The 12,983-nt window shown below is 40.4% G+C and overlaps 1 protein-coding gene across 1 annotated transcript in view; it reads left to right on the top strand.

The window, feature by feature from the left end:
- LOC117509323 (cell adhesion molecule 1-like) overlaps positions 1 to 1,325 on the top strand; it is a 154,874-nt gene extending 153,549 nt beyond the window's left edge. Inside the window, exon 9 of the mRNA XM_034168985.1 lies at positions 130 to 1,325. Coding sequence (XP_034024876.1) covers positions 130 to 248 — 119 coding nt within the window. The 3' untranslated portion in view covers positions 249 to 1,325. The remainder of the gene's footprint in view (positions 1 to 129) is intronic.
- Positions 1,326 to 12,983: the final 11,658 nt, after the last annotated feature.

The following is a 12,983-nucleotide window of genomic DNA, read 5'->3' as shown; positions in this document are numbered from 1 at the left end:
GCAGTGCAATCATACTTGATCATGAACACATCTCAGAGTTCGAGTGCTTTTCCAGTGAGTGGCGTGCAATGAGACTGTAGCGCACGGGAGGGGGCGGGCGCCGCTAATTTGTCCTGTGCTCCTGTGCAGGGACTTACTTTACACATGAAGCCAAAGGGGCAGACGACGCAGCCGACGCGGACACGGCCATCATCAACGCCGAGGGCGGGCACAACAACACAGACGAGAAGAAAGAGTACTACATCTAAAGTGGACGTGTTGGGGTGTGTGTCGCACTCTGATTGGTTACGGTCAGGCTTGGGGAGGGAGGGGGAGGTTGAGGTGTGGATGGTGAAAAGAACAAAAGGAAATGTGGGAAATAGGACTGGCATGGCCATGTGGGAAGAGGCGTTTCTGAGCCTCCTGTCTGACCCTTCCTGGACTGCTGGGGCCTATTCTGTACAGTTCAATTATTTTACAGACTATTTTGTGCCTTGTTCTATTTCTTTTGTTTATTTTTCCTTTCTTTCCCACATGCTTGTTGGATTGGATTTTTCTTTTATCCATGCACTCCACCTGATCCTTTGTTGCGTTTGGCTTTAGGAGGAGATTAAAGGTGTAGATTAAGGTGTTTGTCTATGTGTGCTGCAGCTAGCTCTTTGCTCGTGTACCTGGATCTGAGAACCACTGTCCGCTAGATGCCACCTTATCCGCACTTCATGCATAATCTCCACACTTCCAGTAATTTGAACACGTTGTCGACACATTTCTTCTTGCAGGGTCAAAGTCCAATTATGGCTGCAGATCCAGAGCTTTTACCTGCATGACTCGCACAGCAGCTCTGACGGCTTTGTGGTCAGGTCAACCATATCGAATACCAGTGTCGCAACTTACTAATCAATCCTCATCCCAGAATGAGTATTTGTCACCTGGAATTGGAGCAGAAGTACAGTGAAGTTCCTTTGCTCCAAACTCCAAAGTGCAGCTGCTTCCTTAATAGTCTGGAGATAAAAATCTGACAGTTAGTCGACGTGAGCTCGGTGTTGGTGGAAGTGCTCACATCAGGCTCGCTGCAACAGTTACACTTTCTGCAGATTAAATCAGAACCATTCCTTCTTTCTTTGGGTGTTTCTGCCAATTCGGTGGACGACAGTAAAGCCGCACAGGCAGATAACATCTATTGTAATCTGCTTTTTGTTGTTGTTGTTGTTGCCGTTGTAATCATGCTCAGATCTGCTGTAAGTCGGTGAAAATCTGGTCGGGAGGAATCATGTTTCCATCTATTTGTGCTAGTTTTGGTAATTATTTTGTCGGCATTTGTTTTTTGATAAATGGACCAAAAGCAGCAAAAAAAAAAAAAAAAAAAAAGAGAGAAAGAAATGCTGCTTCTGTTGGATGGTGTCCGTATGAGTCACATTATGGCAATCTGTAGGAGAGGAGATTCCAATTAACAATAACTGTAAATGCATTTTTACAAATCAAAGTTTGATTTTAAGGCATTTCTAATTACATTCTGACAGATAGAACTGACCTAGGCTTTGGAAGTGGAGGAAACTGACAAGCTTATTTCAAGCTTCATGTAATGTCAACCACACCTGCTCCTAATTTCCATCATGTGTGTGATGATTGGATTATTCCTTGCAACAAGCCCAGACATGTCTGTGGTATATTATACTAGAAGCAAAACAATCTTGCTTTTTGAGTTAATCTGGTGCATCAGCGTTAACCAGCGTCTAATCAGTTTAATTGGATTATCTGTCCTTTTAATTTGGCTCATTACAAGAAGAGAAGTAAGGGATGGACTCACTCATTCACTCACTGAATTTCACAGGGTGCATGCCTAGGCATCTCCAAACCCTAGGACAACATTAAACTCTAGATATCATCATTGTACTACTGACTAGTCGCAATTCCGGTTAGAGATATTTTTAGTGAGATCTTGAGTGTCATTCTCCACATCTAATGCAATTTAAGTGTCAACATCTCAAAGTGAAGTTTTGATGAACCAAATCAGACAGAAGACTTCACAAATTTTAGCTGCTCATCACAACTGTCAAATACACACACACGTGTGTTATATATATATATATATATATATATATATATATATATATATATACATACACTCAACAAAAAAATAAACGCAACACTTTTGGTTTTGCTCCCATTTTGTATGAGATGAACTCAAAGATCTAAAACTTTTTCCACATACACAATATCACCATTTCCCTCAAATATTGTTCACAAACCAGTCTAAATCTGTGATAGTGAGCACTTCTCCTTTGCTGAGATAGATGCTGATTAGACACCATGATTAGTGCACAGGTGTGCCTTAGACTGTCCACAATAAAAGGCCACTCTGAAAGGTGCAGTTTTATCACACAGCACAATGCCACAGATGTTGCAAGATTTGAGGGCGCGTGCAATTGGCATGCTGACAGCAGGAATGTCAACCAGAGCTGTTGCTCGTGTATTGCATGTTCATTTCTCTACCATAAGCCGTCTCCAAAGGCGTTTCAGAGAATTTGGCAGTACATCCAACCAGCCTTACAACCGCAGACCACGTGTAACCACACCAGCCCAGGACCTCCACATCCAGCATGTTAACCTCCAAGATCGTCTGAGACCAGCCACTCGGACAGCTACTCAGAAAGCCTATCTCGGCTTTCAGTGCTTATCAGTCAAGTGAGTATAAGAGAAATTGTGGAGAGCTGGACATGTCCCAACTTGTCCTTTAACACTCCAAAACGGAGGTGTTCCTTTGTCTCGCTTCATCAGTGAATCAGTCGTGACGCGCGAATCCTCCGCGTGGCTTTCCATGACAAAATCTCTTGTTAAAAGTGAAATCTGCCGGAAAATGGCTGATGTCCAGCTCTTGTGATAACCAGAGAAATTGCACACGACGGTCCTGGCTCCACACAGCGATCCGTTTAGAAATGATGTGGTGGTTTCTGCCTCTCGATGGCGGCTCGGAGCGCGGGGCGCCATGCGCCATTGTGGGCCATTCTTAAAGCTGTAGTAACACTCATTCTCTGTGAAGCCCGTAAAATTTTCACCGAAAGCCAGATAAATTTTTCGAATGGTTTCCAGCTGCCTGTCTCTAACAGTTTCTGAAAAAATTCTGATGGAATCATTCCGCCATTTCCTCGCAATGAAACAACGACGAGAGGGGTGGACCAGTGCTCACTCAAAGCCTGCCCACAGGCGAATGACGCAACCGATAGGCGTGGAAAAACTCACGCATGCGCACGAAGGTTCAAGCTTGGCTAACATAAAAACATATGAATCAAATCCATATATTTTTTTGCATAAAATAAAAAGGTCGGATACTTTTCTCACAGACCTCGTAGATCCTGGAAAAAGCATGTAATGGTAATGTTATGGAGATCTGAATTGCATCATAGTTAATATTTATTTAATTGATTATATGCATCTAAAACACTACACCATCAGTATAGGGGTGGTTAAAATGTATTCAACTTCAGTTAACCTTAAATCAGTTGTAAAAATCCTGCAAACAACCATTTAAACTATACCTATTCTCAGCATTTGCTCAGTGCAGTACCTATTTTAGCCACTAGGCGGTGACTGGTATACACTGAGTTAGTGCTTCTCTTTGGTAACAAATGTAAACAATCGGCTGCTAAAAATGTATGTTTTCTTATGTTTGGCGGTGCATTAAATAAATTGAGTTTTGATTCTGTTCAAAAATTCGGACAACACAAACCACTTTGTTGATTTGACAATTTAATCTATTTTTAACACCCAGTTACTCATTAAAACTGGTGCAGTTTTTTTCTTTGTATTAATTAGCATTTTGGTGCTTTGTAATTTTTTTAAATTTCTACCTAAAAGTACCGCTTATGGATTTTTTTTTTATGTCCCGACATTAACTTTACAATGAGGTTACACATTTATCAATATCAGTTTCTCATTATAACAATCATAAAAAAATGTAACTCAACTCAAATATATTCAATCAAGAGTTCTAATCAAGAGTTCTGAGGTGATATCCAGCAAACAATCACATCATTTTCCTAGACATTTTTGATGCTAATATGTGTTAGCCTGTTACTTTATCATGTAAATTAGGCGATAATAATTGATCAACAGTTTCTCAGTCAGTTTTCTGTGCAGCAGTGCTCACTCACTCATTTATTACAAGCATTTTCATGGTTGTAGCTTTTAAAAACTTTTTCACAGTAGCATGCTAACACCCGTCTAAGCCAAACTAAACAGAATGTTTTGCTAGCTTTATGTCAGGGTCGCATCGTGATGACAGGGTTGGCATGTAGAGATTCTAATCCAGGTATATGAAATTTTGGCCAATTAAAGCTGACTTTTAGATATTTAAAGTGAAAATTTGCACCGTAATTCCATTTGTTGTTCAGTACAACACCTGAAAATCCCCAAATCAGATTTTTATCACACTTCTTAAGGTCAAATTTGCAGCTCCATGCTAATATGTAGCTAAATGACAAATTTTATGAAAATGAGTTTGGACATTTTATTGTCAATAAACTAAAGCCCCCGTCACACATAGCAAAAATGTGGAGGAACCATTCCTGACACGGCAAATATTGCCATAATCCAACACAGTTGGGAGGAAAAGAGGCGTGGTCAGCCGTGTTTGAACGCATCCAGACTGCCTCGTGCACACCTGCAGGATGCAGCCCAAACATTTTTCAGACAACAGTCAGATGACACAAAGTGCTGTCAGACGGCACGGACATTGGAGCTGTCACTCCCTCCCTCACTCACTCACTCACTCATGCAATCAAATCTCTGCTCGTCCTCACATTCCCAGCGCTAAACTGACCTCTCATCGGTGTGTGTCTCACATGACTGAGTACACGCGTGTACGTGCGTAGAACAGGTGATCCGAGTGATGAGTGTGTGTCCGCTCAGCTGCACGCGTATTCACAATGGCTGAAACGAGCCGCTACCTGTTCTACACACACACCTGTGCCTGCGTGTGTAGAACAGGTGATCAAATCAGCATGTCAGTGTGTGGCCAAAATGTTTGCTCAGCTGCATATATATGTGTTTATAAATGCTGTACTAGCCACTCTGCGTGTGCATGTGGGACGCACGTGTGCACGTGAGGCTCGCGTGTGCACACGAGCACAGGAGCTGTCCATCCGGAGAGCGCACACACAGGCTAACAGCTGTCAGTGCTTGCCTGCTGTTAATCCAGTGAAAAATGCCTTTAGGTGTTTGATCAGTATATACTTGCATTGCTAGATTGTATTCATCCGGCTGGACTCTATAAACTGCTGCTGAATTGTGCTGGCAGTGCACCAACTTCCCACGTGTGTGCAACTTTCAGATGCAGCCAGTGGACTTTCTCTTATCTCTTTTTTAAACTCTTTTTTGTGGCCATTTTACTTGATGCACATTGTAACACAACTGTAGTTTGATTATCGGTGTAGGACGGCGGATCACATGGGATTTATTTATGCGAGAGGTGAATCATGCTTTTGTCAGCTGATCAACGTTGCCAGCACACAGCACAGGTGGGTGAAAGGGACTTGACCAGCTGTCTGCACCACGCTATGGAACACGGGGTACCGGAGGTGAGTTACATGTTTGTTTATGTCGTCATGTGCTGGGCAAACATTTCCACATCATACCTGCTACAGACTTAGGAGGTGTGCGTGTAATAATAAGTGCGTTACAGCGGTGACATCCCGTTCAGCTGCGTTGCTGGGTGCTGCACAGAGCCTCTGACGCGCACACAGTACCACATACATGTTATTACATAACATCATTTCCTTCACCCTGCCTGGCCAGGGTACAGTGGATGTGGACAAACGTGGCACAGTGTGTCGACAGGCATTGCAAATTGCGGTCAGATGGTTGTCAGATTGCACATGGACCGCCATCGGATAGGTGTCCCATCTCGACGGCACCTGGAGGGTTTTGAACATGTGCATCACACTCGGGGCCAAATCCAACACTTTCAGATGTGCGCTGATTCTTAATTCTGACGGCATTCTGCATGGTTTTGGCTATGTGTGACGGGGTTATAACAATTTCCCTAAATGCCAGGCTTAGATATGTGCCCTCTGAGAACTTTTGATTAACGTGACACATCAAATTACGATGGAATTCAAAAACCTACTTCAACGAAATTTTCAATTCTTTCGTCCTTACTGATGATTCTAATTACAATTTGACTTTTCATTTCCTGAGAGGTCACACTGTAATTATAAAGAGTCAAAATATATTTGTAGAAAACCTGAATGTTCTCTTGAATAGTTAAGTGAATGATTTTTACATTGATACATTCTGCTATACTGCTGCACTCGCTAGTGACCTTTCATGCTCGCCGTCCGTTAGCAGACAGTCTGCTGGCGTCGGGTCAGATCCACGTTCACACATTCAAACCCAAAAGAACAACTGGTTGTGCAGTGCTGATGACAGAATCTGATAAAAATGTCTAAGTTATGGTGCTGTCGGCCACATTTGCTTTGGTTTAAATGATCAACTCCTTCACTTTTCTCACCACCTCTACAATTGAACCCAGATGAAATATGATAATTACAACTCTGTGTGCAGAGCCTACAATGTATGGATAAGGTGAAAGCCTGTTTCACACATTCCTTTGCTCTGAGTAATAGATTTTTTTTTTTTATCTTACAATAGTGACCATTTATTCAAAAATGTTAACAGGACTTTCATTTTCTGAGCTTTCTTAGCTTTTTGTCATTTTGTGGAATGTTACGCCTTCAGTGATGTTTACATGAATAACCATAGGTCTGATCGGGTCAGATCTGCAGTGCCACACTCTGCCGCGTCCACCGCTCTAAGGCTTCCCCCAGGGTCCTGATTGGCAGCTACCCCTGCAGACCACAGCGAGTGAAAAACACCACGATATGTAAGTCAGCGTTAATTCCCAGCTTCGAATTCTTTGCTCCAGAGGCTTTTTTTTTTTTTGGCCTTGCCCCCACACGAATAAACAAACACTGACTCTGTGCAAACATGAATCACTTCCTTTCTGCCTGTAAAGACATTTTACCTTTGGGCTCTCTTTGATAACTTGAGGGCTCTCGGCCTTGCAACTTATCAAAGATTTGTGCAAAGCTTCAGACTCAGTTTGGAAAAGATCATTTCCCTTCTGTCATCTTGCAGCCTCAAACCTTCATGTAGTGTCACAAATGATCCCCCCCACCCCCCCATGACACAATAGAAGAGCCTGCACAGAGGCGGTGGCGGCGTGCACACATGCGCGGCTCATACATTTGTTACAACTTGTGGTTTCATTTATTACCAGATGAAGAGCAAATCCAGAAGTTTAACCACTGCCTTAAACTCACCTCTTGTCACTGCTCCTTATAAACACTGAAGGACTTCATTAGTGCCTTCTCGGGTTCTGAGGCTTACGGTCCTTATCCTTATCAACAGTAAAACCGCAGTAAAACCAGTGCATTTCTTCTAACTGTAAAACAGGACCAGTAATCAATCACAGTGTTTGTATTCATGCGCCATAGACACGCATCACCATCACGACCTGCCGAGTAAAAGCTGGAATGATGTTGATGTTGCAAAAGAAAAGAAGAACAAAAAATGCCTGATTTCTTTGTTGATCAGGGGGGTGTGGCAGCTTCTACTGATAAGAATGTTGTATGCCAAGATGTAATATTTATTGTCTTAATTAATCGTCACATTTTGCAAAGGAAAAAAATCATGAATTTGGTTGTAGTTATTTTCTCTGCTTTGCTTTATTTGTTATTTATTTGGATATCTGGAAGGACAAGGCTACCTAAAAATATCAGAGAATATTAAAAACTGTTAAAAGCGACAATAGTGTTTGTGTCATGGAATTATTTAGCTGCATGACAAGCTTCATTTTAAATTTTTACATTTATCTTAAGTGGTTTTAAGTTGACACTGCTTTTTTTTTTATTAAGGGGCACTCCTTCAAATCCACAATAAATCAAAGTCCCATTAATCTATTTTATGTGCCTCATGTGCTCCACCTGCTGAAAGATACACAGTCTTACAAATCACAAAGATGAAAATTTGTAAATTGTTAATTTGCTTCCTTTTTTATGGCACTAAACATCTATCCAGATCCATCCCAAAATGTAACCATATCCTTTCCAGGCTAGATCAGTTTCAGTAACCCAACATTTTGCAATTTTTATTTCAATTATACCATTTTCATAACTAAAGAACACCGCATTTGATTGAAACCATTTCTTGGTGGTGAACTGGGGAAGGCTAGAGGAAGGTTACTTTCTAAAATGAGGGTCATCTGTCATCCAGTATGGCCGCCATGGGCACCATCTTGATTTTCTTTTCCGTAGAATAACTAAAAGAACACCTTGTCTGATTGAAGTAATTTCTTGGTGGTGAATTGAGGAGGGCTAGAGGTGGGTTGTTCATTGTCCAGTGTGGCCCCTACGGATGCCATCTTGATTTTCATTGCTTCACAATTAGTGAGCAACACGAATTAGTGAGCAACACAAATTAACACTAATTAAATAACTGCAACACTAATTAGGTAACTGAAAACAGTTATTGGTGGTGTATTGGGGAGGCCAGTGGAATTATCCTTTTGAAAATGTAGGTCAGTACACAACATACCAATTGTAAAGTGGCAATTTTTCACTATACAAATACACCACATACCCTCTTTCACAACAGAAATAATTTCCAGACTTTACTATCACCTCTGCTATAAAACCATGCACCAACTTAATAGCATTCAAGTGGCAGCATAGGCCATACTTTGTATTTCTCTTGTTAAAAATCATTTCTAAGAGTACTGTTGTTTTCAAAAATCAGTCCAAGAATAATCATCTTGACAACAAACCAACAAGTTCACCCAACAATACAACCTATGTGGTGTGGACAAATACAACGAATCAAACTGCACAAACTATTCCCTGCAATACCTTCAATATATGTACTGACCACTATATATGTATGGCTGAATTTTAACAAAATAAATGCAACACAGTTTATATATATATATATATTATGGTACCAACCAATCCCTCAGTGGCCAACCCCAGTATTGCAACAACAACAACAACAACAATGCTCACTCCTGTCCAACCGCTTAGTCCAATTAAGGGTGGGGGGGTGTAGCCTATCCCAGCGGTCGTAGGGCATGAGGCGGGGTACACCCTGAACAGGACTCCAGTCTGTTGCAGTGCCTCATATAGACAGACAAACACATTCACACACACCTACGGACAATTTAAAGTTTCCAATTCATCTACCTGCATGTGTTTGGATGTGGGAGGAGCATACAAACTCCACACTGAAAGGCCACAGGTGGGAATTGATCCCGTGACCTTCTTCCTGTGAAGCAACAGTGCTACATACTCAGCCACTGTGCTGCCCACAACAAAAATTACTGCATAATACACCAATAAGTATTATTGTGTATGTTGTAACTTGTGATGCATTGATATTTTGAAAACTTCAGATAGCTAATAGGATTAACGTGAACTCAATTAAGGTAATCACATAATTGTTTGCCTAAACAAATAACAATTATTATAAGGCCAATAAAAAAAAATTTCAGTTTCCTTTTTAATGTGACCAAGACTGTAAAATCAAAAATTATTGCAGAATTATTGGGTAAAAACAAAAAACTTATTAATGAAGGATATGAAAGGAACTTTGAGTCTTCCACGGTTCCATTTCAAACACCATCTCTCCAAAAAACGTTATCAACCCGTGTGTGACTTTTTACGACGCGCTGCACAAAGCAAACACACAAAGAGGAGCGTTCACACAACCTGCGGCCTCCTCAGCCGAGAGAGAGGTAAAAATACAAACACCAAGCTGTTTGTCATTCTAAAAAGCCAATTCCATTGTTTGTGTGATTCAGGAAAGAAATTGTGCACGGGTTCGCTCCATTCCTTTGTGTTTTATTGGCCTTTGGGCTTGTAGCCGACATGTTCAGCAGAAAGATGATTTACATTCTGACTGCAAGAGAAGCTCCAAAAGTAAAGTTGGCACATCCTTTGAATCCCGTCACTACAGCTGGGGCGTGCGCGGTTTTAAACAAAATGCCTTCGGGTGGAGGACTTGGATCTGGGGGAGATGATGGAGTGTCCCTTTAAAGATTGCTGTAAGCGCCATTTTCATTCAGTTTTGTTTGTAATACTTGATATTTAGTATTTTTATTTTCTCTCTCTCAGGTTCATGGGTTTTAATAGTTGTGCTTTGTTTTTTTGCATCTCAGGTAGAATGCAAATTTAAGTCCCCCAGTGTATACCGTAGTACCACAGCTAATCAAAATGTGAAGAAATCACAAGATGTACATGTTTTTCTCAGTTGTACATGTTTATGTGTTCTTAATATGGTGCACTGTTGCAGTAAATGTTATTTTGCATAGACCTAGTTCACAAAGAAAGAACACTAGATTTGTTAAGCAGACAATATCAAATTATGTACAGTCAGTGTCAACAAAGTCACAATGATGTTCATAAATCTTCTTCGACTGTAACCGTTTACTCATCGGTTATTTAGAATTTATTATAGAACGTGATCACCGAAAATCAAACATCTGTTTATTCTTTAAAAGTTTGCTTTTTTCCTTCTTCAAATGCATTTTCATGGATGAAATGATGGTGTATTTACTGTGACATGAAGTTTTATGAACGATCTGTAACACGTCTTCAATATTTGAGTGAAACTCATAAATGCCTGGAGGGGCGCTGGTTGTTTTATGACCCCAGGTGGTTGTTTTGTTGTTGAATTTTAAATTTCCCTTTACCCAGGCTACTTTTTGTGTAGTGAACAAAATGTTTCTCATATGGCCATGCATATTTTGTATTAGTTCACCAACATTTTTACAAAAGAAAAAAAAAAATCAGAGTACTTGTCTTAATAAAAAGATATCCGTGTTTAAAGTGTTGTACTGTTGTGTGTTGTTAAAAAAGAAAATGTATGGTCTTCACGTGTGCCCACAATAGTTTTGCAAGCGCTTGCAAGACTTTGCAGTTTTGTTCATGTCACTTTTGGCACTCTGTCCTGTAATGCACAGATACACTGGCGGTTCTACACTGAATTATTCCTCGGTCGAGACCCCCTCCGAACACCCCCCCCCCCAAAAAAAAACAAAAGGTTTACACAAACAGCCATTATTATTATTATTATTATTATTATTATTTTTATATATATATATTTTAGAAATGCCCCTGAAATTGCAATTGAAACTGACATTATAAGAATGCAGGCTACAATATAACACATACAAAACATCCATGAAATGCAAATTTGACTAAACGGTTGCACCTCTACATGCTAATGTCTGTCATTAGATGCTTTATTAATCTGTCTTTCAGGGAGGAACAATTAGCTCTTTATTAAAATACATATTTGTCTCAACATTTAGCTAAATAATTAGCTTGATGTTTGTAAAGATTTCAGATTCTTTATTGTCATTGTAACAAGTACAACAAAAGTAAGGTGCAAGCCTATTCTTTAGGCTTATTAATATTAGGCTAAATGTGTAAATACTTAACATTAACTAATCTGCAAAACTTTTAAGTTTGACAGAAATTTAATTATGTAGTGTGGCCTTTTTTCCTCCCTAATTTTTGGTCTTCATCTGTGGGTCAAAAGAAAATCTAAACTAAAAAGTTACTAGCATTCCCATGCCCAGGTTCAGGTTACTTTATTGATACCCGTAGGTAGAATTGTGTTGAAGAACAGAAAGCATCCAACTTATTAAACATATAGGACAACATATACAGTGGGGGAAATAAGTATTTGATCCACTGTCAATTTTGCAGATTTTTCCACCTACAAAGAATGGAGAGGTCTGTAATTTTTATCGTAGGTACACTTCAACTGTGAGAGACAGAATCTAAAAAAACAAAAAAAGCAATAAAAAAAAAATAAAAAAAATCACATTGTATGATTTTAAATAATTTGCATTTTATTGCATGAAATAAGTATTTGATCCCTAAGAAAAACAGACCTTAACAATTGGTTAAGGCCCAGAGTATGATGTTTCCACCTCCATGCTTCATGGTTGGGATGGTGTTCTTGGGGTTGTTCTCATCCTCTAAACACGGCGAGTGGAGCTGATTCCAAAAAGCTCTATTCTGGTCTCATATGACCACATGACCTTCTCCCATGCCTCCTCTGGATCATCCAGCTGTTCACTGGTGAACTTCAAATGGGCCTGGACATGTGCTGGCTTGAGCAGGGGGACCTTGCGTGTTCTGCAGGATTTTAAACCATGACAGCATCATGTGTTACTAATGTATTCTTTGTGACTGTGGTTCCAGCTCTCTTCATGTCATTGACCAGGTCCTCCTGTGTAGTTCTGAGCTTTCTCAGAATCCTTACCCCACAAAGTGAGATCTTGCATGGAGCCCCAGACCGAGGGAGATTGACAGTCATCTTGTGTTTCTTCCACTTTCTAATAAATAAATAATTATAACATTTGTTGTCTTCTACCAAGCTGCCTGCCTGTTGTCCTGTAGTCCATCCCAGCCTTGTGCAGGTCTACAGTTTTGTCCCTAGTGTCCTTAGACAGCTCTTTGGTCTTGGCCATGGTGGACAGGTTGGAGTGTGATTGATTGAGTGTGTGGACAGGTGTCTTTTGTACAGGTAACACATTCAAACAGGTGCAATTAATACAGGTAAAGAGTGCAGAATAAGAGGGCTTCTTAAAGAAAAATCAACAGGTCTGTGAGAGCCAGAATTCTTGCTGGTTGGTAGGTGTTCGAATACTTATTTCATGCAATAAATAGTAGAGAAGCTTGAATCTTCGACTGGACTGGGTTGCTTGACGCAAGGACGTTTCGCTTCAAATCGCAGAAGCTTCCCCAGCTAAAATTTTTGCTCTGGTAGTCTGACTTCTGTCTTGAATCTTTCTTCTCTACAAGAGTCAAGACAGATGTCAGACTACCAGAGCAAGAATTTTAGCTGAGGAAGCTTCTGCGATTTGAAGCGGAAAGATCCTCACATCAAGCAACCCAGTCCAGCGAAGATTCAAGCTTCTCTACTATGGAAACCACCTGGAC

Source organism: Thalassophryne amazonica, chromosome 4 (assembly GCF_902500255.1).
Source record: "Thalassophryne amazonica chromosome 4, fThaAma1.1, whole genome shotgun sequence".
NCBI classification, from domain to species: Eukaryota; Metazoa; Chordata; class Actinopteri; order Batrachoidiformes; family Batrachoididae; genus Thalassophryne; species Thalassophryne amazonica.
The sequence above is the reverse complement of the archived record's forward strand: the minus strand, read 5'-3'. Positions and strand labels throughout refer to the sequence as shown.